The sequence below is a fragment of the Manis pentadactyla genome, chromosome 5 (genome assembly GCF_030020395.1).
Source record: "Manis pentadactyla isolate mManPen7 chromosome 5, mManPen7.hap1, whole genome shotgun sequence".
Lineage (NCBI taxonomy): Eukaryota > Metazoa > Chordata > Mammalia > Pholidota > Manidae > Manis > Manis pentadactyla.
The window spans coordinates 78,125,383-78,153,056 of record NC_080023.1 but is presented as its reverse complement, the minus strand read 5'-3'; the positions used below and the strand labels follow the sequence as shown (position 1 = coordinate 78,153,056).

Here is a 27,674-nt window from a genome sequence, read left to right as displayed (position 1 = left end):
TTCTTCTATTCACCACCTACCTTTTTACTTGTCAACTTATTGCTATTTAAATATATGGCATTACCACTCTGCTGAGATTTCCCTTATAGATGACAATTAACGTAACATTTTTTCATATACCAGGCAAGCATAGTTCTAATGTATCACGTTACTAACTTATACAGGTTGTACCTGCCTATGAGTTTAGTAACAGGTGCAAGGTTGTTTGGTTTTAAGTAACACAAAAATTTGAACAGTCTGATATTAGCAGCCACATTCTGAACCTATTTGCTCTACTGCCTTCCCTCAATTACTAAAGTATCCTGTATTCCTAAAATCAGTGGACTGTCTTTAGTCTTTATATTACCGCTTTCTGCTGCATTGCTGACCCCCATCTACTTCATGAAACTGTTTCTTAGCTTCTATCACTACATGAACACTGCAATTATCATCTTTGTGCATACATTCTTAATTATCGAATTGGGACAAGTGTTTTTATAAAATAGAGTATTAGGATCATAAGTCTTCAGAAAATTAATATTACATGGGATAGTTTACACAAAAGATATTGGAAGAAAGAAGAAAACTGGGTCCAAAAAGACTACACCTAAGCTTTGCAATAATCACTGGGAGTAGAGTGAAAGGAAAAGAAAAGAGGGTTTTCGTAAGGAATTAAGTAATACTTGTATACAGAGCTTTTATTTGTATTTGTGTAAGTTCAATCTGCAAATATATGCATATGTATGTATGTATACCTATCTGTATGTCTACCTTAATGTGTATGGAAGTCTTCTTTTTTCTTTTTCAAAATAGGGAACATTATACACTAATCCTGATTTCCCAATTATAATGAGATCAGAAAAATTTTCTGATATTTGACAAGTAATTAAGTATCAAAAACTCCCAAGAAAACTATTATTTTCTGCTATAAAACCACAAATACTTTCATTTTTTTGAATCTTTAATTATATTTACACTAAACTTATTTTATGAATCTGTTATATTAATTATTTTGTTTCCATCTGACTCTGGATAAATGTAGCTACTTTGTTATTACCAAATAGATACAATTGAAGAAAGATTTCCCCCCAAATTTTGACAACACTAAACCAGAGCCAGTATAATTAAATCCTTAACGTGCTGAGAGAATAAAACTAGAAATTTAAAATTCTGTGTCTAGGGGAAATATATTTTTAAAAAAGAAAATTAAATAAAGACATGTTCAGATAAACAATAACAGAAATATAGCCACAAGAAAACCATCAACAAGGAAAATTTTAAAAGCTGTCCTTCAGGCAAAAGAAAAGCAATTCTGGATACAGATGTAGGAAAGAAAGGAGAGAATAATGTGGGTAGATGTAAATAAATATTTCACAAAGGAATAATGATAATACTTTTTTTGGAATAAAAAAAGATAACAATTAAAACATGACAATAGAAACCTGTAATTTGAGAGGTGGATACATTGGGAACGTGGAGTTAAAATGTTCCAAGTATGTTTGCTGTCTGAGAGGAGAAGAAGGATACTAAGTTTAGATGCTGATAAATTAAATATGCATGTTGTAATTTCTAGAGGAACTATTAAATAAGTAAAAACAGAATATATAAGTTGTAAATTAGTAGAGGAGGAAAGAGGAAACTAAATATATATATAATCCAAAAGAAAGCAAGAAAGGAGAGAAAAGGAACCTAGAATGGGCAAGACAAATAGGTTGCACAAATTGTAGAATGTAAGATGACAGACTTAAATCTAAATGTATTAGTAAATTTCTAGTTTTTAGGCATAAAAGTCAAATTGGTATCAAATAATTAGTTAAATACTTTTAATAAGAATTATGTGTGGTATAAAAGGATACACAAAAGATGAAAAAAAGAGGATAGTAAAAATAAATGCCATCGAAATAGTAACAAAAAAGAAGTTGGTTTAGCTCTATTAATAGAATACAAGATATTATTTAGGGAAGAAATAATTATTAGAAGTACAGGCCTTTATAATAATAATAATTTAAAAGTGTTATTTATCAAAAAAAACTGTTCAGAAATGAAAGTAAGTTCAGATCCCAAAATGTTTCAGATATTTAAGAAGAGCAATTTTATGCCAAAACATAGAAAAAAATCTGGAAGATGAAAAAAAGTAAAACTTCTTGGGTTGAGAAGAATCAGAAAATATAATTTTTATTTTTTATTTATTATGAAAAATAGAATAAGTAAAAATAAAAATCCCAGAAAGAAAACCTTAGGCCCAGCTGGCTTCATTAAGGTGATCTGTCAAACACACAAGGAAAATATTCTTCCAATTTTACATGACTCATGGAGAACAGAAGAGGAATTCTCTCTACCACATTTTATGAGGATCACATAACCTTAGTATCAAAATCTAACAAAGAGGAAAATTTCAGGTAAACTTTGTTATGAATATCAGAATAGAAACCTCAAGCTAGGTGTGGAAGACCAGATAATTTTTTTGTCAACATAAACAGAATTATATAAATATAAATATATATATAAATATTTATATAAAAATTAGATTTATCCCAGGAATGTATCAAAGTTAACAAAAAGAAAAAGATACTATATTTAGTAGTATAGTGTTGACACCTTTTTCTGAAATTGATAATGATTCAAAGATGCCTGTAACTATTATTCTCATTCAACATTGTCCTAGAGTCCTAGTTAGTGCACTAGACATGAAGAAATAAAAGGTGTAAAAATTAGAAAGAAGGAATAAACTCATTAATCACAGATGATATGAAAATAAGTAAATAGTTCACCAGAATCTACAGATAAGTTATTAGAATTAAAGAGTTAAGCAAGAAGGCTAGATATAAAATTAATATAGAGTATCAATGTCATTCTCATATACCAGCAACAAACAGAAAATGGAACTTTAATGGATACTATATTATATTCCTATTAATACAATACCACTCGGCAATAGAAGTGCAAAAAATTACAAAAACACTGTGACACATGAAAATAAGGATGTATCTTAAAATATTGAGAGGAAGAAGATCCAAATGAAGATATACTATATTTCTCCTTTATATGAACCCACAGCCCCAGAAAAACTGTCTTGTTAAGAGTAGAAACAGGAATGATTGGACTTTGGGTGATGGAAATGTTCTGTAACTTAATCTGGCTGGTGGTCACAGTGGCAAATTCAATCACTGAAAGCCACCACAGACTTAAAATCTATGCATTTTATCATATTTAAATCTCAATTAAAGCAAATAAACAAGATAATACATTGAAGAATGAAATTCTTAGTCTTTTCTTTAGCCATATTAAAAAAAAATTCCAGGTACACAAAATACTTCAATCTAAAAGGCAAAACTATAAAGGCTTTGGAATATAATTGAGCACTGTATCTTTATGGCTTGGCAGTAGGGAAACAGCAATAATCAAAAGGGAGAAAATTCATAATTCTGCTGAATTTAAAGGTACTATGAATAGAATAAAAATAAAATTCATAAAGAGGAAACTATATGCAACATAATTAAATACCAAAGACTAGTATTCAAAGTGTTTACATAACTCCCATAATCAATTTTAAAACAAAAGACAGCCCATTAGAAAATGGCTGGAAGACTAATGGGCAATTAACTCAAAAAGAACTCTGAAGAACCAAAAAACATGGGAAATGATGCAGAACCTTTTTATAATTAGGGAAATGGAAGTTGAAACCATCTTCATATATCACTATATACCCAATAATTTAAAATTCTGACCAACCAAAATTTGGTGAGAACAATCAGCAGCGAGAACTCATTGCACTGCTGGTGGTATATAAATTGGTATATTTCTATGAAAATGGGTTTGAGGCTATTTAGTAAAGTTCAAGATATGCTTCCTTGTTTTGCAACTATCGCACTCCTGAAAACAAAACCTACAGAAATACATGCAGAAGTACAAGAGTAAATATAAATATCCAAGACATATATACAATAATATTCAGCATTGTTCATAATTATCTAAAAATGGAAACAGACCACAGTAGATTGTGACAAGAGTCACACAATAGAAAATGATACAGCAACATAAATGAATAAAGTACAACTGTAGGTAAAAAAAGAATAATATAAACAGAATATTGAATCTGAGAAACAAGAAAAAGGAACATAAAATATTGATTCCATTCATAAATTGAACTATAGACAAAACTCAATTATATTATTTAAGGATGCATACACAGGTAATAAAACTATATTTAAAATGTAAGGAAAGGAGTCATAAAATTAAGACTTAATGGTTATACTACAGAGAAGGGAGGCCTGGGATGTAATCAAGGAGAAGTATATGGGAGTGCTCAGGATGCTTGATATGTTCTATTTCTTGATCATAGTGTGGTTGTTTCCTTTAACATAATTAGCTAAATTATGCTTGTGTTTTATGCAGTTTTCCATATGTTTGTTATGCTTCACTATAAAAGAATACTACGTTGTATTTAGATACTTTGAATTCCTCTAACGTAAATTCAACAAGAGGTTTCTACTGCCAATTAGAAAAAGTCCTAACTTCATTTTGTCTAGGGTTTCCTGAATCCTGCATCTCAGCACTGGAAAGAAACACCTACTGAAAAACCTGATTCTCAATGCAGCCAACTTTATATAGTTAGAAATTTACAGTTATGAGCTCTGGATGTACACTCAATTACCTTGGTTTTTTTTCCCTACCAAAAATATGTCAAAATGGCAAATCCAAACTATGGAAAAGTCACTTCTCCAGGGGCTTTTATATTTCTCCTTGACAAAGTTATTGTCTCAGTATTTCATGAAACAACCTTTATTGGCACTCAGCTTCTTCTTACATGTGATCTGTAGTATATAACAAGAGCTCTATCCTGCCAACCATTCTCTACTTATTACATGGCACATATAGAAGTTGAAATACAGTAATATCGCATTTTATAGTAGTCCCTCTTACAATATGAAATTTATTAGAGTTCTTATTCTGATTTTGTGTGTGTTACAAAAACCATGCATCTGTACATAATATAAATATTAAATTCACTACTCTATAAAAATTATTATTATAATGAATGAAAAATGATGCTGGTTCCCTAGGCAACCATTCTATTACATTTTTTTCCCTTTAAATTATTCAAGCCATAAATAGAATTTACTGTTTAATACATCTGGTAAGTACTTGGAATCATTTAAATGCCTAATTCCCTACCTCCACTTCTCTTTCAAGCTACAATATGGACTTTAATGTATATTGTGATCATACTGCATGGAGAATAACCAAACAAAACCATAGCCACTACAAGAAAAAAGCATATTTATCAGTGTGTCTGGTCTTACCTTGCGAATACCTCGGCCAAGCTCTTCTCCATAGTTAGTTCCAAGAATTTCAAAGTGGACATTGGGATTGCCCCCATTTTCTCCAAATTCTAGCTCACCAGTCAACCCACTAACTCCACCCTAAAGGACAGAAAAGATACTGATGTAAGATTTCAGAAGAAAAATTAATAATAACAATAATAATAATAATAGGAAGTTCTAGGAACACTATTTGCATCTATACAATAAATATTATTTCAAGTGTGCAATTATTAACAGGCTATTTTTAAAAGGTGAACAGCATAAATAGTAGCATGATTGAAAGTAAATCAGTTAAACCGGTCTCATCAACTTTATAGACAAGGAAATTCAGACCCAAAGAGTCAAAAGTTTACTCAAAATCACACCATGTTAGAGCTGAGTCTAAATTCCAGGCTAGGATTTTTGGCACAATACCTTGCGACAGGCATGGATCCAGTAGTCAGAAAACAAGATGCTTTAGGAGAGCTTAAAATCTACTCTGGAGACAAGTCTTGATGATATCTTTTCTCTAGGACAATTCTATTCTGATTTGATCTAAGATTGTATCTGTGAATCTCAGAAGTCATGGTTCCTAACTTACTGGAGGTTTATTTTTCCTTCATCTTTAAATATCTTTTCCAAACTGGAAAAAAAAGGGGGGGAGGAAGTTAAACTAGTCCTGAAATCTGTTTTTGCTCTTAAATAGTAGATTTGGCTTTTGAGATTCATTGGGAATTTCGAAGCTTCATCTTTCATTCAACATGACAGATGTTCATTTCCCCAACAGATGGTAATGTAGGTCATACTTCTCTCCTTCTTGTTTACCGTTCTTGTCTCAGTTTAGTTTATCAACCTTCACATTATTTAGGATTTTACAAATGAAAATCATATTCTGAGTCACTTCTGTACTAAATTACTTCTAATTTAGAATTTTGGCATGATAATCTCATTTATTTGCAAAAATTATTTCAGTTTTTATGTTACTTCAATTTTTACCTCTATGATGTTGGTACCTCTAACTCAACTTCTTAGTCTTTTTTGTCAGGTATTATCTCCTCCATCTGTGTCTTGTACCTCATTGTACGACACTAAGTTCATAACAGGCATTCAATAAAACCACTGCTTAATCATGAATTTCAATATTTAATCTATTTCACTTTTTTCAATAGAATAATCAACAAAACTGATCCTACACTAGTATTTCCTAATAAGCCAGGTTCTCTTTTATTTTTCATTTTTATTAATAAAAATATGTTGGAATTGACATGTCTGTGTTCTTCTCATATGTGATTTAGCAGTCAATAACATGAATTTCGGAGTCAGATTTCCTGGATTTGACCAATGACAGTAGAGTCTACTAGCTGTATAAACCTGGCTAAGTCATCTAATCTTTCTATGCCCTATTTCTACATCTGTTAAATGGCAAAAATAATAGTACCTACCTCAGAGTATTATTATGAGTGTTACCATGCATGTGAAGAATACAGATGAGCACTTGACAAATGGTGAAAGCTCAATTACTATCATCATCATCACCGTCACCACCGTTAACAACACCATTAATGATTACTTCATTCTTTAATATTGGAGACTTTCTAGTTATGCTAGAAATTGTAGGCATGCTCCTGGTCTTTTTCAACTTAAGGTTATTGGGGTTGCAAAATTTCATTATATGCTTGAATATTTACATGGCTTTGGAAAATATTTTTGCAAATTTTGACTCAATTACATTTCATTGATTAGTATTTGGGGAGAAAGAGTTAAAGCAGCTAGTCTAGGATCTATTCATTCCTCTTATTGGTGTGTATGTGCATGTGTGGTGAGCAGGTTGGGGAGCAGCCTAGGGGGAGAAAAATAAAGGGAGGTAAGTGAATCCAATGTCCTTGCCAATTGGAACCCCAGCTAAAGAGACTAGTGATATTTACTAGAAAGAAGAGTCCTTATCTACAAAAGTCCATAACAGGATGTCCCAGGCTAAAGAGTTTTTGTAGTAAATAAACTCAGGATCCCTGGATTAATGGTTTATAGCTCCCTGGAAATGTCCTGAAGCTTTACACTTTCTAGAGTAAAAATGGAGATATTTTATAATGTAAGTGTTCTCTGTTGTGCAAGGTAAACTTGCAAAACCTTCCTTGGAGACAGAAGGTGCATCTTTGGCAGGGGAAGAAAGGACTTGGGGAGCCAAATAGACTCCCATAATCTGCTTTTTGCCTCTTGATTGGCCATACCTTTGACACTGGTAAATTACCTTATTCTTGCAAGTCAATTTGATCCTGTAGGCTCACTAAGTACTGATATCTCAAAGAATCCAATGATCACTTAAGATTTTAAAGATCACAGTAAGTACATCGAATCTTATCACTAATTATCTCCAAAAGGCAAATATTTAGGTGTTTGTCTGACAAATATAGCTTGTTATTATATATCAGTTCAAATTGTTATTCAAAATCTTTTTATAAGAATTTTCCTCATCCTCAATCACATATCTACCTCAATAATAACTTCTAATTATATCAGAATTAAAATTTCTGCCTTAATACTTTATTTCTATGTTAAAGAGGAAATATTATATACAAATAATGTTTATGCAATGCTACATTACAAAAATGCTGTACTTCTGAAATTTTTGGACTCTTGAGCACTAGGCTATCTGGCACTATATTATTATTCACAATCAATACTCTCATGGCCACTCTAGGCCAAGGTCTTCATCCCTAGCTTGTATCTGGTACTGAGCAACTTAGTCCTCTGTCATTGCACAGGTACAAAAAAAAAACATAAATCAGGAGACCTGCACTTAGTGTACCGGGGTCTCTGTCTCGTTTATCTTTTTGACTTTGTAGTTTATCTTCTTTATGTTATATTCTTAATGAGCTGTTGGCATGTGTAATCAATAAAACCTTCCCTCATGAAGATATAAGGGATGCTTTAGAGATCACAATTTCAAGCACATAAACCCTTTAACTGAAGCCGCTTGTTATCTGACCCAGACTGAACCTCTGATTTTTGATTGCCTGAGAATATTCCCATGCTTTTGAGCTTTTTGTTCCCCCCATCCATCCTCAGATTAATGTTGAAAACAGAGCTTGGATAAAAATGTGAGATGGCCAGGTGGTAATGAGCAGTTATTATCTTTGTACATGCACAGTTGGGTTTTTTATCTCTTGGTGATGTGGCAGATTCCAAACAAAATAAGCTAATAGGACATTGATAGTATGAATAACACATACAGATAATTTATAAATGTCCTTTAAATTGACAGTAAACATTGCTGACAGAGAAAACCCTTTTTAAAATACCAAGTCGGATTGGTTTGGATTTCATTCTACCCACTCTATACAGAAGTACCAGTGAGCATCAAATAAAGCAAGCAGAAAAGAAGAAAAATGAAAAGAGGAGAATCAAAGGCTGGGAATAATTTAGCACTAGATAAACATTTTCTGAAAAGGCAAAAGTTGTTGTTCTCCTATGGATAGGATAAGTTGGAAAAAAGATGAAAAATATTTACTATGAATTTATTTCATTCCACTTATGAGGCTGAAGGGCTTTTTCCTATGGTTTAGCAGCAAAGTAAGTTAGAGATACTTTTGGAGGATCATATGAAACATAAATATTTACGACACTCATCTAATTTCTTTATACATATTCCTACGTTCCTTGCAACCTGTAGACAAGCTTGGTACCCAAGGATATCCTATTAAAAAAACACAAGCCCAGCAAGGCAGCAAACACTTTGGGAGACGCCAGCCTCGGTGGCGTGCACTGGTGCCCTCATGCTCCAGGAGTTCATTTCAGAGAGAAAAATCCCTGACAGAAAGAAAACACATTTTTTTCCCCAGAAAAAACATATAATGGGTAGATAAATACTAGAATACAAGATGCAAAAAGATAAATAAATAGAATAAAAACAAAACAACTCAGTTTGTGTGAAAAGTTGTAGAAATCCTGAGTTGCTGTATTACATTTGTATGTGTATATAGCTGTAGATACATACATACACATTTACATATGTACAGATACACTGAAATATTCATTCCTAAAAGTGACTTGAAGCACACTGAGAGGTACACAGATGTTACTAGCATTTTGATCATGATATCACATCTTAGAGAAGAAGAAACTGGGGCCCTAGACAAGTAGTTATTTGAGGAATCTGGACTGAGATCTCCACTGCATGTCTCATACTTTTCCCTCTAGACTAAGTAAACCATGTGCCCAAATAACATATGCATATCATAGTAGATTACTCCAAAAAAGTATGTAGAATTGAATTATAGTGTACACCATTATACACAATTTATTATTCAAATGCCTTGAACTTAGAGTATACACTGATGAGTCCACAAATGGACTATTCCAAGGGTATAGACCATTTTTAAAAGCTCTGGTGGCAAAAAGCTTACCTTCATACATTTTTGTGAAAAGGTTATTTTATATTTCAAGTCAGTACTGCTTCTGGTAAATCAGATTATGTTTTCTTAATCTGTCTCTGTCCTTCAGGTTTGTAATTCTAAATGGTACATGGTACTTGACACAAAAAGCAAAGTAATATGTTTCCATTCCTGTAAGTATAAAAATTTTACAAAACAACAGTGCAAACGCTCTAACTTTATTAGAGTTGTTTCTGTGCAAGTCAGAATTCTGGATTACCATTTATTTCTTCTTCTCCTCCATACATTTATGTAAAATCACCAATGTTAATTCAATCATTAAAACATCTCTCAAAGACATCTACTTCCCTCCATCCCCATGACCAACACCACTTCCGAAGCAGGGGACTCTTAGCTGGTGTTGTCTCATGCAGTCTGTCTTGGTCCAACTGCAGATACAGAATGGACTCTCCACTTGGCAGCCACTGAATAATATGCTTTTGTCATCCCCTTGTTTAAAATACCTCAGTGGTTTGCCCTTAATACTCGAATAAAGTTTGGGAACTTTAATAATGGTTTACAAAACCCTTCATGATCTTTCCCCTGCCTACCTCATTCAGTTAGTGAGGAACCATGTCCGTATTCTGTCTCTACCACAGTTTTAAGTGTGCCAAGCTTTCTTTCTTCCATGCCTGCTAATATCTATTGCCCTTGCATGAAACAATCTTCCTTCCCTATTCCTGGAATACTCTTCCCTATCTTTTCCTGGTTCATGCCTACTCATCTTAAATATTCCCATTTATCTGTCACTCATGTGCCTAAGTAGGTCCTCCGGTCACATATTTCTGCAACAGTTGGTGTTTTCCCTTTTGTAGAACTGATCACACTCTTGTAACTATTTTTGATAATTCTGTTTTCCTTCCTTTCTCTGTGATCTCACAGTACAGCACATGGTAGTATTCGTAAATATTTGTTGAATAAATATATTACCATATAAGAATTATCATAACTTCAATATTTTTGCCATTTCAATAATACTTTTTTAGATAGCAACATGTATCAACACATATGAGTATGAGAAAATGCACTGGTATTAAAAAAATTGAGATAATGCTACAAAAGTTGATATGTTCTATTTTCTCACACTTGGTATTGAAAATAATTACCACAAAGAATTTAGCAGAAGTTAATCTAGTGAGCCAATGCAGAAGTATTTGATGTAAGGACCTAGCAAATCTTGACTGGCTTACTTGGGTAACTACATAGAAAAGTCAGCACTTTTGTATGTAATCACATATTTTTAGTGTAATTTTATTTTAGTTATTTATTATTAAACAAAAAATGTAAGTGTGTTCTTCCTAAAACTTACCTATGGGTTTGTCATACCCATGCTCAAAAAATTCTTTAGGGTCTTTCATTAACCTACAAAATAAATTCCTTTCCTCAGTCTCTTTATTGTCTAAACTATTTTCTCCATGTGTTTTGTGCACTTTGGTTATTTAATCAATCTTTGTCCAGATGATTTATTTCAATAAATATGTCAGCTAGAGGCTCCGGTGACCTGAAATATCCTCTTCTCAACAGCTTTACATATCTCAAACTTGTTAATTTTCAAATTTCCACTAAGATGCTATCAGTTCTATGCAAATTTTTCTAATGTATTTTCTCTGGTTTGGGTGAGATTCCCCAGCAAACATCTCTGAAATGGAGATTTGCTTGTGTGCAAGGCTACTCAAAGTGCTCCTGAGAAAAGCGCCTGTGAGGAAGTGGGAGAAGAGGGATGGCAAGGGGGGGGTGAACCAGTGATGCCAGCACAGCAGTGGCCCAGGTTGCCCCACAGCCAGGCTATAGTCACTCTAACTCCTCAGAGTCATCCCAGCTGGAGGCAAGGGACTCGGACCTTTCTAGTTCTCCAGTGACCAGTCACTGGGTAGTGCTCTTCCATGAAGGAAGTGGAGCAGCCCCCTTCCATCCAGGGTGGCTCCTGGACAGAGGCTCAGCTGAAGACCTCCTCAGGAGGAGGGCCTCGGCCGTGCAGTGGGCATGTGAGTGGGACCACAGCACACAACACTCTTTTCTAAGATGCCACAGGAATCTGTGTTTACCATGTTTGGGGCCTTTTGTTGTCTCTGACCTTAGAGTATAGTTTTTTGGATATGTAGTCAATATTCACTACTGGCTTTATTCTTTTCTGATAATCCTATACAAGAGTTTGAATACTACGTTCCACAGTATTGGCATTTGATAAATATATGCTAGGAGAGTGATGAATACAGAAATGAAAAAAGTGTACTCTTGGAAACCGTTTCAATGTCAATACAGTAAGAAAATTTACAAAATAAATGTCATAAATCATAGAACAAGTCTGTAAATAAAAATAGGCTTCCCATTTTACATAGGTGTGATACTACTCCACCATTTGTAAGAAAGACAGTAGATCTGCCTGGAGTAAACTGATTTTAAATGTCCCTGGGAAATGGTTTTCAAATTGTGGTTCTGAGAGCCTATTGTGGTGGGTGTCTATCTATAGAGATTCTCTCTCCCTCTCTTCCAGCACAGTTCAGCTTTTATTTATTTTGCTTATTTAGCTGAGAGGTTTGAAAGCTTGCTCTAGGGTATATACCATCAATAAATTATATAATATGAAAACTCCTTACCAAAATATATACTGCAATTAAATGTGGCTTCTTATAATAAACTAAACAATGCATATGTTTGCAAATAAACATTTTTAAGAATTGTTTTAAAGCTTTTAAAAATGCAGTCTATTACTTTGAAATGGTCCCCTTACCAAGTCATCAATGTACACTCCAACTTCAAGGCACTTGAAAAAGCTACATTAAAACTAAGATATTGCTTATGTAATATTAACACAGGGTACTTACACCCTTGATTTCTGTATATGTGTATTTTTAGGCACTGATTTTGACAGTACAGTAGTGAATAAAAACTACTGATAATAACAATAAAAAGGGTAAATGGTCTAGTACATGGAACACAGGATTGGGAGCCAAAAACTTGGCATTTAAAGCTAATCTGCTATGGAACCAACCCTTGCTAAGTCTTTTAATTTTTCTGAGACTCAGTTTTCTCCACCTTAAAATTGGGGAAATTAAGTTAGATTGACTTTATTCACCTTGCTACTCTAAAAAAGTATGAGTTACTGATAAATTAAAAAAAAATTAAGTCCAAAAAATATAGAATTAAAATAGAAGGATATATTCTTTAAACAACTAAAAAAAAAAATCTCTTTTCAAATCAAATGCTTGATATACTTAATAGCAAAACACTTGTGGCATTTTTATTCAGCCAAGATGCTACTTATCACCAAAATGACACAAGTTCGGAAGTGGAAGTAAAGCAGTCAGCCAAAAAAGTTTTATTTTAGCATTTCAAAATTTGTCTCATTTATTTAGGCACAAGTTTTACATATTAGGATAAAGTGGCAGAAGTTAGCCTGAAACCTAATCATTTCTAAGTGCTCCTCTCTGATCTCACAGTAGCCAGAACAAGCCTCTTGAAGGAATTTCATTTAGTGCTGTAACAGAGAAAAAGTCTGCCTAAGTCTTACCTTGTATTACAAAAACCTCAAGCATATGGATGATTGGTATTAGAAAGTCTAACACAAAAACCAAGACCCAGAGTACCATCTCCAAAAAAGACGGCATCCTGCTGTCTGTATATACATACAGATTAAAAGCCCTTGTGCTAAAAAAAAAAGGCACTCTGATTTCTACTGTATAGCCTATGAGGTAGCAAAGTATTCTTACCTAAAATGTGAAAAAAGATGAAAACACACACTTTACTACGAAAACTGAACCTAGATAAGAAACATTTTCTGAAGCCAAATAATGATTGTTTTTTACTTGTTTTCCTACTTTTAAAACGATTTTTCTGCTTTTGCTGATGGCAACAGTGGCAGCTGATTGACCCATATGCTGAACATACAGAGAAGTGAGTGCAGCGCTCAAGACAAGTGGAATACTGCTCACAGAAGCTTCAGAGAAGTGAGTTTTCCCACCGTCAAAAGTCGTCATTGGCCAGGGTAAGCAGTACTTCACACATATCTTTGGTAATTGCTATGTCAGTGTCCCCAAATACTTCAAAAAGTTGTGGGTACTTCAGAGCTGGTGTTTTGTCCCTGGGTAAAGTAAGTTTCTTCACTTCCTCAGCTAACTCTTTTTTCCATTTAGAGGAGGTAGCACCCATTCCTGTAGTTAAGAATATCTATGTCCACAATGCCAGTCTGGAGGTCAGTAGCAGACTACTATAGGGCCTCTCGATGGAAGTGCTAGGACTCTTCAACACCAGTTGCTTCAACTTTGTTTGAAATCACTCTGTAGTCCAGGATTCTGCTAATTGAATTCATGATTCCAGCTATCAAGAGTATGCAGAAACCATTCTTCAACTACTACTGATCTTCCTCTCATCTACATAAGCTGTGATGGGGAGCATGGCTGCAAGTCGTGAGCCAGATGCCTGCCACTGGTTTCATCCTGAAGTCCAGCATGAGGAAGACCAAATCAAACCTCGGTAATAACATGTGAGGTAGCTGGATATTTTTAACGGTAGTTTTTCTAGGATTCCACTGAGACTCAGTACATTTTATTGGTACCAGTATATGGTTGTGTGGATTGAAATGACAAAAAAAATCTTAGCCTTTGCAATGAAAAGAGCCAACTGTTCCATGACTTTGTGCAATACTGATCTTGCACTTTCATTCTTCTTCTCAAACTTATCAATACAGCAGATGCTATTGTCACTCAGGAAAATGAGTGATGGGGTCTGCAGCTGCCCCATCTCAATCTTTCACTTTACATGCTGTGAGGTTGACTGCACTGGAGCCCTTCCCAAATGTGTACTGGTCCCACAGGACTAGATGTGCACATACTGTAGCAGCTGGGACTGGCTGGTCCCAGGATCACCACACAGCAGGATGCTATTCTCAGCATGAAGTCTGCCCCTTTCTGTGTGACTAAAATCCTTCTTTGTTCTGAAGAAGAATTGAAACAAGATTCCCTTTTTTAAAATCTTCATTTCCTTAAATGCTTGGAGCTGAGGCTGAAGCAAATAGTCATAAACGTCTGGTTTCTGGAAAGTTCCTTAAGCAATTCTACATGTTTCTCTGAAAAAAGTTTCTGATCTGCTTCTTCATGCAGACATTTTGCATCCATTCTCTGATAATGAATGACATCAGTGTGGGTTTTGTAGACCAAGTTCACATTATTCACTCTTGGCTTGACTCAATAGGAATAGCTCAATAGATGCCTGAAGTGTTTGCTCTGTCGCTGGGTTGAACCTTTTCAACAAGATCATTGTAAGCAGGAAGGATGGCAGTGTGAGGTATCTTCCCTGCAGGTATTTTTTGGAAACTCTTTTAGTTTGATCATCTGCTTGTCGTAGAACATGAAGTAGCTGTGGGTCAGCACCATACTGTAGATGGTACGGCAGCACTCACACGTAGGGCTGAGATTCGGCCACTGTCATTTTCACCAGGGCAGTGTGGGTGCACACCTGCCTCTAGAAAAAGGTCCTCTGCATCTCTGGAATCAGCTGGGTGTCCTGATCACTATGCCACTGATGGTGATGAACTTGTCAATGTCTTCTGAGTTCAGATTTCCCACATCCTTTGTCTTTAACACATTGAATGGTCTTACTTGAATCTGACATTCTAGGATTGAGTCAGGATAACTGTCAAAGAAGATCTCATTGACAGCCATGTTAAAGGTTGGGATAACTTCCTGTGAGTAGTAGTTGAGCTTTCTATACAGATTTCTGTCAAATGACTTTATGTGTTCACAGGTTACACTTTAAAATAGCTTCCTGATAATAGTAATCTTCCCAATTAGTTTCATGAACAGAGATTCAGCAATCAGAGATCTATGGCAAAATTTTCTTCTTCTTTAGCCAGAGGCTCAATAAAATGCTGAAGAATTCTCTGAAAATTTTCTTCATGTGTTACAACATTTATATCTATTACTTAAATCACAAGTGTTGGCCTGGAGAGTGCTCACTGGCCCAATATCCTCTGTTGCTGGTCCATAATGCAAGTTCACCTATACACTCGTCTATGTAGACCCCAGGTCAGGCCTTTGCCTCATGGGTGTGCTCCTAACATCACTGCTTGGGGTTCCATCTACTCAAGAGCCATATGGGAGTGCCATATGTCAATGCTGAATCAAAATCAAGAGGGATAGCTATAGAATGCACTGGAGAAGAACTGGAAAATAATGCGTCCTACACAGCAGGATTCTCCAGGTCAGCTCCAGGCCAGGTTGACAAGGGCTACACCTTTCCTGTAAAGGTAGAATCCTCAACTCTATGTCTCTAAGATTAGATGACCTGGCATCCTCACTCAGAGAAGGGAAAAGTGGCCACCTTTGATGCACACAAGGTTTTGGGGTGCACCTGACAAGCTGTGTTCCTGGACAGCCCCAAGAAAAGTTTTTAAAAGTTTTAAAAAGACACAAAGTGCTAGAATTAGGTGATAACATTAATTTTATTTGAAGATGATATCAATGTTTATTTGAGAAATACAAGAACATACTACAAAGAAATAAGTAAGAATCAGGAGTTAAGTTTCAAAAATTGATCAGGTCAGTCACAAAACATATCAAACAACAATAACTTTCTTATGTATCTACACTAGCTAGTTTGAAAATACAATGGAAATATATCCTATTCACAATAGTGTGTATTCACACATGTACATATACACAGGCACACAAACTCAAAACCCTACAAAATTTCAGGAATAAATATAAGGAAAACATGCATGAAGAACACTATAAATCTTTACTGAAGACTATAAAAGGAAGGCTATATGGATAGATACCATGTCCATGGATAGGGAGACTACATATTTTAAAAATTAGAATTCTCACAAAAATAATCCATAAAATACATATAAATAATAGCAGCTTGGGGTGCTGATAATATCTGGGAGATATAAACATTTGAGAATTAACTTGCAACTTTTAACCTTTGATAAAAGAAGAAAAATATGGAGCCACTTGTTCTACTAATTCATAAAATAAATTATGAGGCTGCAACACAAGAGTGCTGTCATCTGTGCTTTACTGGACATTTATAGTACTTATGTCAACTGCATCATTTTTTAATTCTTTTGTCTCATTCCATTTAATGAGAGTATAAACTAAAAATTAAGGAACAGACACTTGTTCTTTTACTTCTTTGTTTCCTTGCAGCAGCACAAAGGCTTTGTAAACTGTATACAGCATGCCCTTAATATAGGCATGCAGTGGTTGCTTATAATTAAGAACTTTATCACTAGAATATTCCCACTGTAATAAAGAGCCTGACCTCATTTGTAAAGTTTGGCTGCTGACTTCTTTTTAAGCTTTGCCCTCCCTTTCCGCTTTAGCTCCACATCTGGACAGGCTGATTAAGAAAGCCCATACTGCACCTCTTCTTTGACACCCGTGGGAAATTTAAGCCTCAAAAATCACTAGCCAGAGTGAATAGGAACTTTTTCCAGCCCCACCCTTGAGCCACTACAAAGGCCCTTTGCTTGGTGCAAGCCAGTGTGGACCTGCTTGGGTCTGCTCTGCTCTCCCTGGGAGACTTTATTGAGTAGTAAATATTCTCTCAAATTCTTTTGGTACATGGAATACTATCACATCATTGACATCTGAACAGACTGACCAAAACACTCATATGAGGCAAAGCAATATAACTGGAAAAAACTAACTCCATTTTTTTTAAGGTCAATTTGAAATGTGAGACAAAAAAATTATGAAATTGAGTATTTGCAGATACCTATCATCCAAACTTAGTCTCTACATACATAGAATGGACATATTCTTTTAAAAAGTGCCACTGATCTGAATGCTTACAGGGGCAAATATTCCTCCAAAATACAATTTAATAATTACTGTGTTAAATCATTGTTTCGATTATAAATTTTCCAACAACAATATTTTCCATATTGTAATTGCTCCTTCAGAAATACCCTGTACATTATGGTGTCTCTCTTCCCCTCCTACTGATGCTTTCACTAAATAGCTATCTCCTAAGCAACCCCACAAACTATTATTCTGTCTTTGTGAGAAAGCTTCAGAAAATGAATATATTCAGGTGCCTGCATCCTAGCCAAACCATGAATTAATAAATTGGCAGGATCAGAATCATGTTCAACAACCTCCCTTGGATTCGTACCTGCCAGTTCTCTACATAGACAGATTGGGAGATTTTGGCAATACCTTGAGTTTAGATTTGACTTACTCATTTTTCAGTTAAAAAAAATATTTCTCTGGGAATAAATTAAATACACTTAATACTCAAGCACTTCTGCTGATAAAAGCTTAAATTCTCATTAAGGTGATTCTTTTACAAAGAGAAAACATTATCAAGAGAAAGATAAAGGCTATTCTCCATTCAAAGAATTTCTTTCCTCCACTCCCTGTTTTTGGTACATGTAGTACACTTCTAATGACAAATTTTTAGTTTTTACTATGGCTTTCCTAAATATATTCATATTTCATTCGACTAGCTATTTCTCTTTTATTACAGGAGAGGCAAACACATGCAGAGAGAAAAAGGATGGGTAAAATAAAGAACACAGACTTCCAAATGGCTGTCTCTTTTGTGTAAAGGGTACAAGAGGCATTTGTTTGCTTTATTAATCATTTCACTTTAAATCCAAGAAGCTGTGTGAGACAAGCAGAAAATGCCAGCAAGGGTGACATGACTAAGAGGCTAATAAACAGTGGAATGCTTATCCCATTGAGAGGTGATAACCAATGTAAACTGCCTTCTGGGAATCGAAGAGGTAGCTAAGCCAAAGCAGGTCACAGCCAGGCTAAACACCTCATTGACAGTGAAGTAGAATAATACCATTGAGTATCCCAAATAGTTCACAAATACTGAAAAATATTACCTGTTCATGAATTATATTTGTACTGTAAGATAAATTAAAGATCATCACATTCAGTGTTTTACCATTCATCATCTAACTGGAAAACATCAAAGTTTAGTGTTTAGTTTTTTTTTCAGTTGATGGTGTAGCTTAAAGAAAAAAAAAATTTTGTACTTTGTGACAGGCATCAAAATAATTTGAGCATCTCTAACTAACCCTAATGATATAATCAAGTCAATTTAAAATATTTCAACAATTAACTTTTTACTTGTGTAAAATTCCTTTACAAGTAAATAAGGGTTCCCTGCTTTATGTATGCGACTTTCTGACCTTGTTTTATTCTAATATTTCATTTCTCCGTTACATGAACTGGTATTTGAATTAACAACAATATGAGGAAAAAAATTTTTCTAAAAGATATTTCTTCAAACAATGATTTATTGTATCTTCCTACATGAAATTTAGGAAGAATGAAATGCTAGTCCAAAGTTACCTTCTTGATGGTCTCCAGCATGGAACGCCCTCCTTGCCAGGGCTTGGAGTTCTTTCTGATACAAGACAAACTTGCCATGCTGTGCCACTTTCGATCCTCCAACTTCTTATGAAAAGCATTAGCAAGCAGAAGCACGGTGTCATATATGTAAAGGTTTGAAATCTGAAAAGACATTAGACAGTAATTATTAGAATCATTGACACCAACCATCAAGAATATGGAGAAAACCATCAGCTCAGTTGCTTCTGCTCATGTTGTAGATGGCTGGTTTGCTGGGTTATTTATTAAGCAGAAGTTTTATTTTTTCATTTTATGGGCAATTTTGCTATTGAGAATGAAGCCTTGTCTGATTGTATGCCTTTTTCAGCTTATTTAGGTGTGAAAAAGAAGATAAAAAAGAGAAGTTTCGACAGAGGCAAGGCTGTTAGTGTCAGACCTTAGAAAATCACTGGCCCTTATTTCTTTCTGAGAAGGTAAGGATCTAAGGGCTTAAGAATAGCAGGGCAAACTGAATAATACATTTTCTGAATATGTCAAGTTTTCACATTCTTGTTATTCAGATGGAGGAATATCAATTCGATCTTACACATGAGTGTCACAGGTGCAAAAAAAAAAGGAAGCAACCATCTGTGTGTATGTGCATGTCTAGGGGGATTCAGTAATGAACAAAGGAAGGAAACAGCACCATTAATAAATATTACAATGATATTTGTATCTATACAAAAGTATATAGGTATATGCATACATTGCAGCTCATTACTATCACCAGAATCATAAACTATTGTTTGTGAATGTGTGTTTATACTAACACTTTCTTATTCCAAAGTAACCATGTTATTACCTTTCTTCTATAGAGATTGAAAAATGAATTATAGAAATGTTTGCTAAGATCTACTGTACTCTTATTTTTAACTCTTGCCAGAACTGCTATCCATACCATCAATTACCAAAGGCATTTATTTTTCAAAGAAATAAGAAATTATTTAGAAAACAAACACCAAGAGTTTTCCCAGGCCAATAGAAGGTATTAAATGGTATATTATTACCTTTCTGAAGGAAAAATTATTACCTCTCTGATGAAAAAAGTCCAATATAATGTAAAAAATGAGAAATTGAAGTAGCTATGAAAATTAAATCCATCTTAAAGTACATTTTCCCAGAATTTTAAAAGAAGTACCTTATCACAGTTTTTTTCTTCTGAAAACAGAGGGGACAGTATGTTAATTACCCTTTGCTTATAATTAATCTTTAAGGACTTTTATAAAATTGTCTGCCCAGATCACAGAATGGTATTAAGCTTCAATTATTGAGATAATAGTAGTTTAATGCTAGGTACAACAGTAAATAAGTACTTCTTAACAGTGCCTTGTGAGTTTTCTTTCATTACAAAGTAAATCTTTAATCATTTGTATTTGTCAAGCATCATTTTTATATATAATACTTATGGAAGATAGCTCTATTTTTAAAAGGACATTGAACATTCATGCACTCAGTGAGATGCCAGTTTTCCTTTATAAGGAAATATTAGGGCAGGGTATTCTCATCTTCACCCACTGCCAGATAATTACTAGAGAGACTGGCAGAATGGCTGAAATCTGCAATGAATAAAGAGTGAGACTTGAAGTAAAACGTAGTTAATGAATCAAAATTCAGTCTGAATTGGACTGCAAAGACTGAAAGGGAAACCTAGAAGAAACATCAAGGATGAGTGGGCTGTACCCAACAATCCATGGCAAATCATTTGACAATTTCTCAATAATCTGGCCTTTTCTAACTTCTTCTGGCTCCTCAAACTGCTTTAAACTTGCTGTATTTAAAATAAAGTTCTCTCTCTAACTTTATTTTGCTCATCACTATGACTGATTAAGTATCTATATGCAATCAAGGTAGGATCCTGTGATGTCCCTTTACCTTTCTCCAGTGAGCTAACTTCCCCTAACGCTCAATTTGTAGGTCACAAGCTAGGTGAATCCTACCCTGACAACTTCTCAGGACTCTTTCTAATCCCAGGCTAATTGGGCAGTCTTCTTTGTATCTCCCATAACACTTAGGACATGCCTCTATTAAAACATATCATGATGCTAAGATTTATTTTTAAAATCTGTCTTTCACACTAGAATATGAGTTCCTTCTGGTTAAGGGTTCATATTATACATTCTTTCTCCTTTGTACTTTTGTTTCCTTTATTCTTTATTTTCTCTTTAATTAGCCTAGAGTCTAGCATATATTTGGTTTTTGATAAATTGTTGTCAAATAAAAGAAGACAAAGAAAGGCAAGTTTAATCTCAGGTAGGCATGACAGGACTCAAGGCGTGAGAACCCTGGCAACCTGGATGTCATTAAACCTGCCCTTCTGTGATACGGTGTTCTTGGGCATCCTGTGAGGCATGTACTTTCCACATCCATGTTGGTCTGAAAGGTGTTTTGTACTCCATATGTGTTACATTGTTTTCAACAAATGACTGCCTTTCCTCATGTGCCCACATTCCAAACTGTGGAATCAAACAGGAGTGATGACCTTCTCTGAGCTTTCTATTACCCCTTCTAGTCTTTCTCAGGCTAGTGCCTATTTTCTCTTGAGGTCTGTGCACTTTTGTATGTCATACTTTATAGCTCCTTTCTACCATCACTGCTGACCTTTTGGGCATTCTTTATTCATAAGGTCTTTGGTTCTCCCTCACAGAGATCCCAAACTATCTCCTAGCCCTGAAAATAGGTCACTTGAATTTCTCTACACATGATCTTCACTTCTACTCTGGCCACAGCCAACACAAATAGCTAATTTACTGGACCCAAACCCACACAACCTCTAACATCTTAAACTCCAGTGTCCCTCTGTCTCATTAACCGTTGCTCTCTACCTTACTGTCACTACACTTTTTTCTGACTTGACTTAACCTGTCCCCTCTATATGACAACCTTCCAAGATTTGACACCATCTATCACTTGCCCTGAAACAGTTGTTTATCATTTGACATGCCTAGACTGCTCATCATCTCAACATTCTTCCCATCTTTCTCTTATTTTTCAATGTTTTACTTCCTAGTACTTAGAACTGACATTTTAGCACAGATGTGATCTGACTAGTAGAGAGTATTATAAGGGCTCATCTCTCTTGATCTTAGCAAAACGCTTCTGACACAGAGACCAAGATTACCTTAGAATGGGTTGGAACAAATATGACTAGTACTGTGTTCAAACCAAATTTGCTTTCATCTTCACAGCCTTAAACAGCTGTCAAGCCAGGTCTCATCCATCTAGATTTCCTGTAATTGATTTTGAACCTGAACTTTATCTCTGTGAAATTTCAACTTTTCGGTTTATTATTCAGTGAACATTGATAATTTGGATCTTGATTATGTAACAAAACATAAGCATTCTCTCCTAGCTTTATGTTATTAATGAATCTGACCATAGAGAGTTCCTGTGTTTCAAGAATAGAATATTTATTAAATGGTTTGAATATTCCTCTAGTTCTATACTTCTCAAACTGAGGGTAAAAGAAGTCCTGGTGGTAAGTTGTAGGTATCAGATATACTCAAAGAAAAAGTAATTTTCCTGTTTTCTTCCAACTGTGGGTTTGAGGAGAGAGTAAGACAAAGGCATGGAAAGGGGGTGCTTTCTTAATTCATCAGATAGGTCTAGAAATTCAAGGTAAATAAAATATGTGTTCCCTGATTTCAAGAAACCCATTAATTGAATCAGAAGGATTATGCTGTAAGGTGAATGTGCTTTAAACTACTGTGTGGTTATTTTCTGCTTTCCCAATTTATGTATTACCAGCTATTTCTTTTGACATAATAGCCTTTAATATTTCAAACTTCTCTAAATGAAAATTCTTTCATGTTTTTTCCTATTTAGAATTCTATCATTTTCATGTCAATTATCCTCATGAAGAATTAATATGAAAAGATGAGGCCATTATAAGTGTATCAGTAAGATTGGCATTAAAATTTAAATAGGCCTTGTTTAGGCTTCAGAGGGGCTTACTTTGACCATTGCTTTTTCCTTAATTACATTCAAATCCATGAGTATTCACAAAAATGCAAAGCATTGTGGTAGATATGAGAAAGGAAATAAATATAGATGAGTATTTTATGGTATTTTATGATGCCTGGTCCTGGATCAAACCTGTTCTACAAGAGTTTAAACCTAGATGGAAACAGGAAGTTGTATGGGCAATGACCCGAAGTCAGCCACCTGGTAAACACATGCTGCTCTTTACAATGTTGATACATATGAAGAAATGGTTGAATAAATAACCACTCATCTAAAAAAGAGCCAAAGCTGACTAAAGGTAAGGAGACTGTAGAGTTACCTTTTAAAAGAAAAAAGTTTTGCAAAATCACCTTACTTATCTAGTCATTATTGGGGATGAACTAGTTTTCATAGATTTAGATTTCCAAATTCTTCAAATTGAATCTCTTTAAGTACTAAAACATTTTTGACATTAAACATTTTGAAGGAATAATTTTCTAAAATGTATCACCTGTTTATTTGACTTCTGAAATTCACCATGACTTCCTTTGTTGATATCTGAGTTATTGTTTAAATGCTAACTAATATTCTAGCAGTATACTACAGTGATACCCCTAGGAACTGTTTTATACCAGAGTTGTTTCTACAGGAAAAGTCTTCTACTGATAGGATACTTGGATTTATGTGTCTGATTGATATCTTTCTTCCTGTTCTTGCCTTGCTACTGAGTTCTCCTTATGGTTCCCGACCATTGTGGATGTGCCTGATTTCTGTAACATCCACTTCAAACCGACGTATTGAGATCTCTAATGCAAAGAGAAATAAAATCAAAAAATCTGATGGGATTTTCCTTAAGAAAAATAAATAGGCTCCAGATGAATATGTAAAGGGCATCCTTATGAGTAAACTGAAGAGACTTAGTATTCTTTATTTTGCTGCCCAGAGATTTCACTTATTTACTTTCAAATTCTTTGCTGTATTCTGACTAGCAAAGGTTTTAGCTGTATCGCATATGATTTGGATATGACTATGTATACTGTAGCATTTTTGCATTTCTAAATAATTTTTGGGGAGTGAAGTTATTCAAGCCAGAGACTAATATTTAAAAAAAGAATACTTTTCTATGTTCTTGTTATGCCAGAAAAGTCAAGTATGTTTTTTGCTTAATAATTTAGAATTTGGCATTAAGGAATATCACTCATAAATTTTACCACAGGAAATGTTATGAATCTAATCACTGAGAAGGAAATAACATTTACTTGTTTTATTTTTATTGAACAAGTAGATATTTTGTACAGTGAGGTCAAAAGGGGCAAAGAGACAAATTCTTAGCACTCTCCTATCAGACTTAATAAATTGCTGGAGAAGGAGAATGGTTTAGAAAACACAAACATGTATAATTCTGAATCTAATGGAACTCGAAAAGCTCTCCATACAGTTGGTCAACAAAGCACCTTGAAAGAAATACCACAGCACTTAGAGTATACCTCCATATTCTGAGCAAATGGATCCTTTGGATCACACAATGTTGAAGATATTCGATGGTTGCCACGGAAACATCTCTGACTTATATTCTGGGGGACTGGAAAGGTCTGCCGAATGATTGTTAACCTTCCGATTGACCTTCTCACAAGTTCCTGTACATCCACATCATTTATTTCCTATAAGATAAGAAATGAAAGAATTAGAAATGCTTTAATAAAGTAACAACACAAAACAATTAGTAAGTTGTTATCTGGAAATGCTAAGGGATTCTGTTACTGTAATACATTTACTTAATGCTTAGCATACATCCAAATGAAAACAACACAAGATCATTAAAATGGTCAACTCATTTGTAGGTGCTCTCTGTGCTTTAAATTACATGCTTTGATGCCTAAATAACTCTAAATAGAGCAGTTGAATTAAATATACCTCATAATAAAAAAGTTTATAATACATTATACTGAATACTTCAGAAAAATATTTGTTGTCTAAACATGAAAAAATGTCATAAAATAAGTGACTATTACAATTTGTTATTCATTAGTGGATTTCAAGGAATTTCGAGTACCTAGAAGATAGTTGTATTGTAAGAATAATATATATTGTTCTCAGCAATGAAAAATGGGGATCTCAAGACAAGTAGAAAGAGCAAGAGATTTTTTTTTAGAAGACTTCCCAATTATTTCTTAGAATTCCTGGTTTTTACTTATTCATTTTCTCTTGGCAAAGAATGAACAAAATGCTCACTAACTATTGAATAAATAAGTTAGTATTAATATAAAGATGAAAAATTTTGTTGATTAATACAGTGTGCACAAGGATGAGTGAATGAAGAAACCCAATGCTCTTTATAGCCAAATTAATGTTATTTTGCATATGATTTGCCAAACTCAAAGAAATGTACTTTCTAATTCCTTGTTGCCACTCTCCCAAAGCCAAACTCCAATTTTTTGATTTGGCTCATAGATGTAGAAGTAATAAAAATGAAATAATATTTTCACAATAAACATCTGTTCTAATTCAAATTAGTCAGAATAGAAGCGCTCGGAATAAATTTTAGTTTTAAGGCAGTCTTTACGAAAGCCATTTATGCTTCATAGTGTCCATTTGGAAACTTGTAAACCAATGAAGCCTTGTAATTAACATATTACTGGTTTCAATAGATTCTTATGGTAACAGAAATAAAAGATTTGACACAAGATAAGTTTTGGACTTTAGTGAGCATTTCTCAGTTTGGATTCAAAGAAGTATTACAGAATAATGAAAGAGAAAAAGATTATTTACAGGTATAATTTTTCTTCTTTTCCTTACTAATCAAATATTATTCTTCCTTAGAGAGTATGTTAGCTTTATAATTTATTATTTACTTATGATTTTATGAAGTATAGATTTTCTGAAAGTAAAATAACACCTGCCATTGGGTATATTCAGTATAAAACATCCTGGATTTGTGGTCAATTAATTCTTAATGTACCATAAAAAAATGGGTTTTCTCAGTTTAAAATGCCGTCTTTTTCCTTTAGTCTGGGTCATTTCATTGGCCACCAAAAACTCTGTCTGGCAAAAAGCAGGTCACTTTTTAATTCTCTGTCATCTACTCACAAAGCAGAATTAACCAATATCCTGTCATTTCTATTTTAAGCTTAAACTTTAACCAGAAATCTTTTAAAATTAGCTAATATTGTTCAATGTCTTTACACCTTTAAAAACTCCTTATTTAAAAATTCCATATACAGATGGAAATTTTCATTTAAAAAGCAGTGAAAAATTCTACCACTTTCTCATGATATTAACTAAACCATGTTGTATATGTGGTATTGCTTTTCTTTAGCAATACTAAAATTTATCAACATTTTGTCAAGCAGCACCATTTCTGTCTGCTCCACCCATGATAAACTGTCAATCAGCACAGAATACTTACATTTATTACATCTCTATATTAGGCAAAATTCTAAGTACCTATTTCTCATTTTCTGCTAAAAACTACATTCTGATTCAGATACTGTTATTCTCACTTTATCAATAAAGAACTTGGGAGACTCCAAGCCCTTCATCCAAAATATCATTTATTCATAGTATGAATTTATAAATGTCATTGAAAGAGACACTCTCTGAAGTAATTACACAAGACACACAAGTAATTACACAAGAATACAAAAATTCCCTGCAAGAATTATTTAGATTAACATTCATGAATGATAGGAACTAAAATGATAAAGATACATTATTCTAGAATTTAATAGATTTAATAGCTTGATGATTTTATAAGGAATAATAAAGTTATCTATCATGAGCCAAAGTCTTCAAACAGACTATTTTCCAATCCACAGAAAGGACTGGTTACCTTTATGGGTTCCAAAAGCTGAAGTTGTCAGTTGTCTAAGTAACTAAACTATATCTGAGGAAATGTCAATTTGAATTGAATATATTTGACCTATTATTATTTAGGGAAGGGAAAAGAAAGTAATTTTCTGGGAGGAAAGAACCTGCCATTCTGAATGAAGCTAACAGACAGTCTGTCTCAAAAAATTCACTTGCAGTTTTAGTTTTGACACCTGATCTCAAAAACAGTTTGATAGTGATATGAAAACTTGATTAGGCAGTTATTTTATATTTACTGAACTTTACTTCTGCATTTCAAAAGGTGCATTTCAAGAGTGACAGATGCAATATTATATAAATACTGAAAGCCAGTTTAATATTTAATACATTCAGATCCTCCTTAATGAAAAAAAAATATGTAAGTAAACTCATTATTAAAATATGAAGTTATTGTACAACCTATTGAAATCTATATTGTTCTAATGCTCTGAAATTAAAAAATGTTCCAACCATCAGATTCTTAAAAATAATCAGGTAAAGGATTAGTTCACCACTCACTCTCCTAAGTTCTCAGTACTATTAAATTCTGCTAATTTCTGTAAAGATATACAGATATTTCCTGGATTTTGAAGAATTTTAAAGAAGCTGAATTATGAAATTATTCATCCTATTATATTCCTTATTTGAATGAGTATATAAGAATTAATACTGCAATAAAAAATGAACAAATATGTTTGTGCATGATTTTTCTCTATTTTACTTCCTTAGGAGGAAGGAATAGTCTTTTTTCCAAAAAGTACTTTATACATGAATAATAAAAAATTATTAAGAATCAAGCCAATACATCCAAGAAAATATTTTTATTC

At 33.9% G+C, this 27,674-nt stretch overlaps 1 protein-coding gene and 1 pseudogene across 1 annotated transcript in view; both read right to left on the bottom strand.

Annotated features, from left to right (window-relative positions):
• GRID2 (glutamate ionotropic receptor delta type subunit 2) overlaps nucleotides 1–27,674 on the bottom strand; it is a 1,430,685-nt gene that overhangs the window by 486,664 nt on the left and 916,347 nt on the right. The window contains exons 6-8 of the mRNA XM_057502448.1: nucleotides 24,489–24,662; nucleotides 19,024–19,185; nucleotides 5,283–5,402 (exon numbers count right to left, since the gene is read on the bottom strand). Of these exons, the coding sequence (XP_057358431.1) occupies nucleotides 5,283–5,402; nucleotides 19,024–19,185; nucleotides 24,489–24,662 (456 nt within the window). The remainder of the gene's footprint in view (nucleotides 1–5,282; nucleotides 5,403–19,023; nucleotides 19,186–24,488; nucleotides 24,663–27,674) is intronic.
• On the bottom strand, nucleotides 13,676–16,146 carry LOC118921370 (DNA replication licensing factor MCM4-like; annotated as a pseudogene).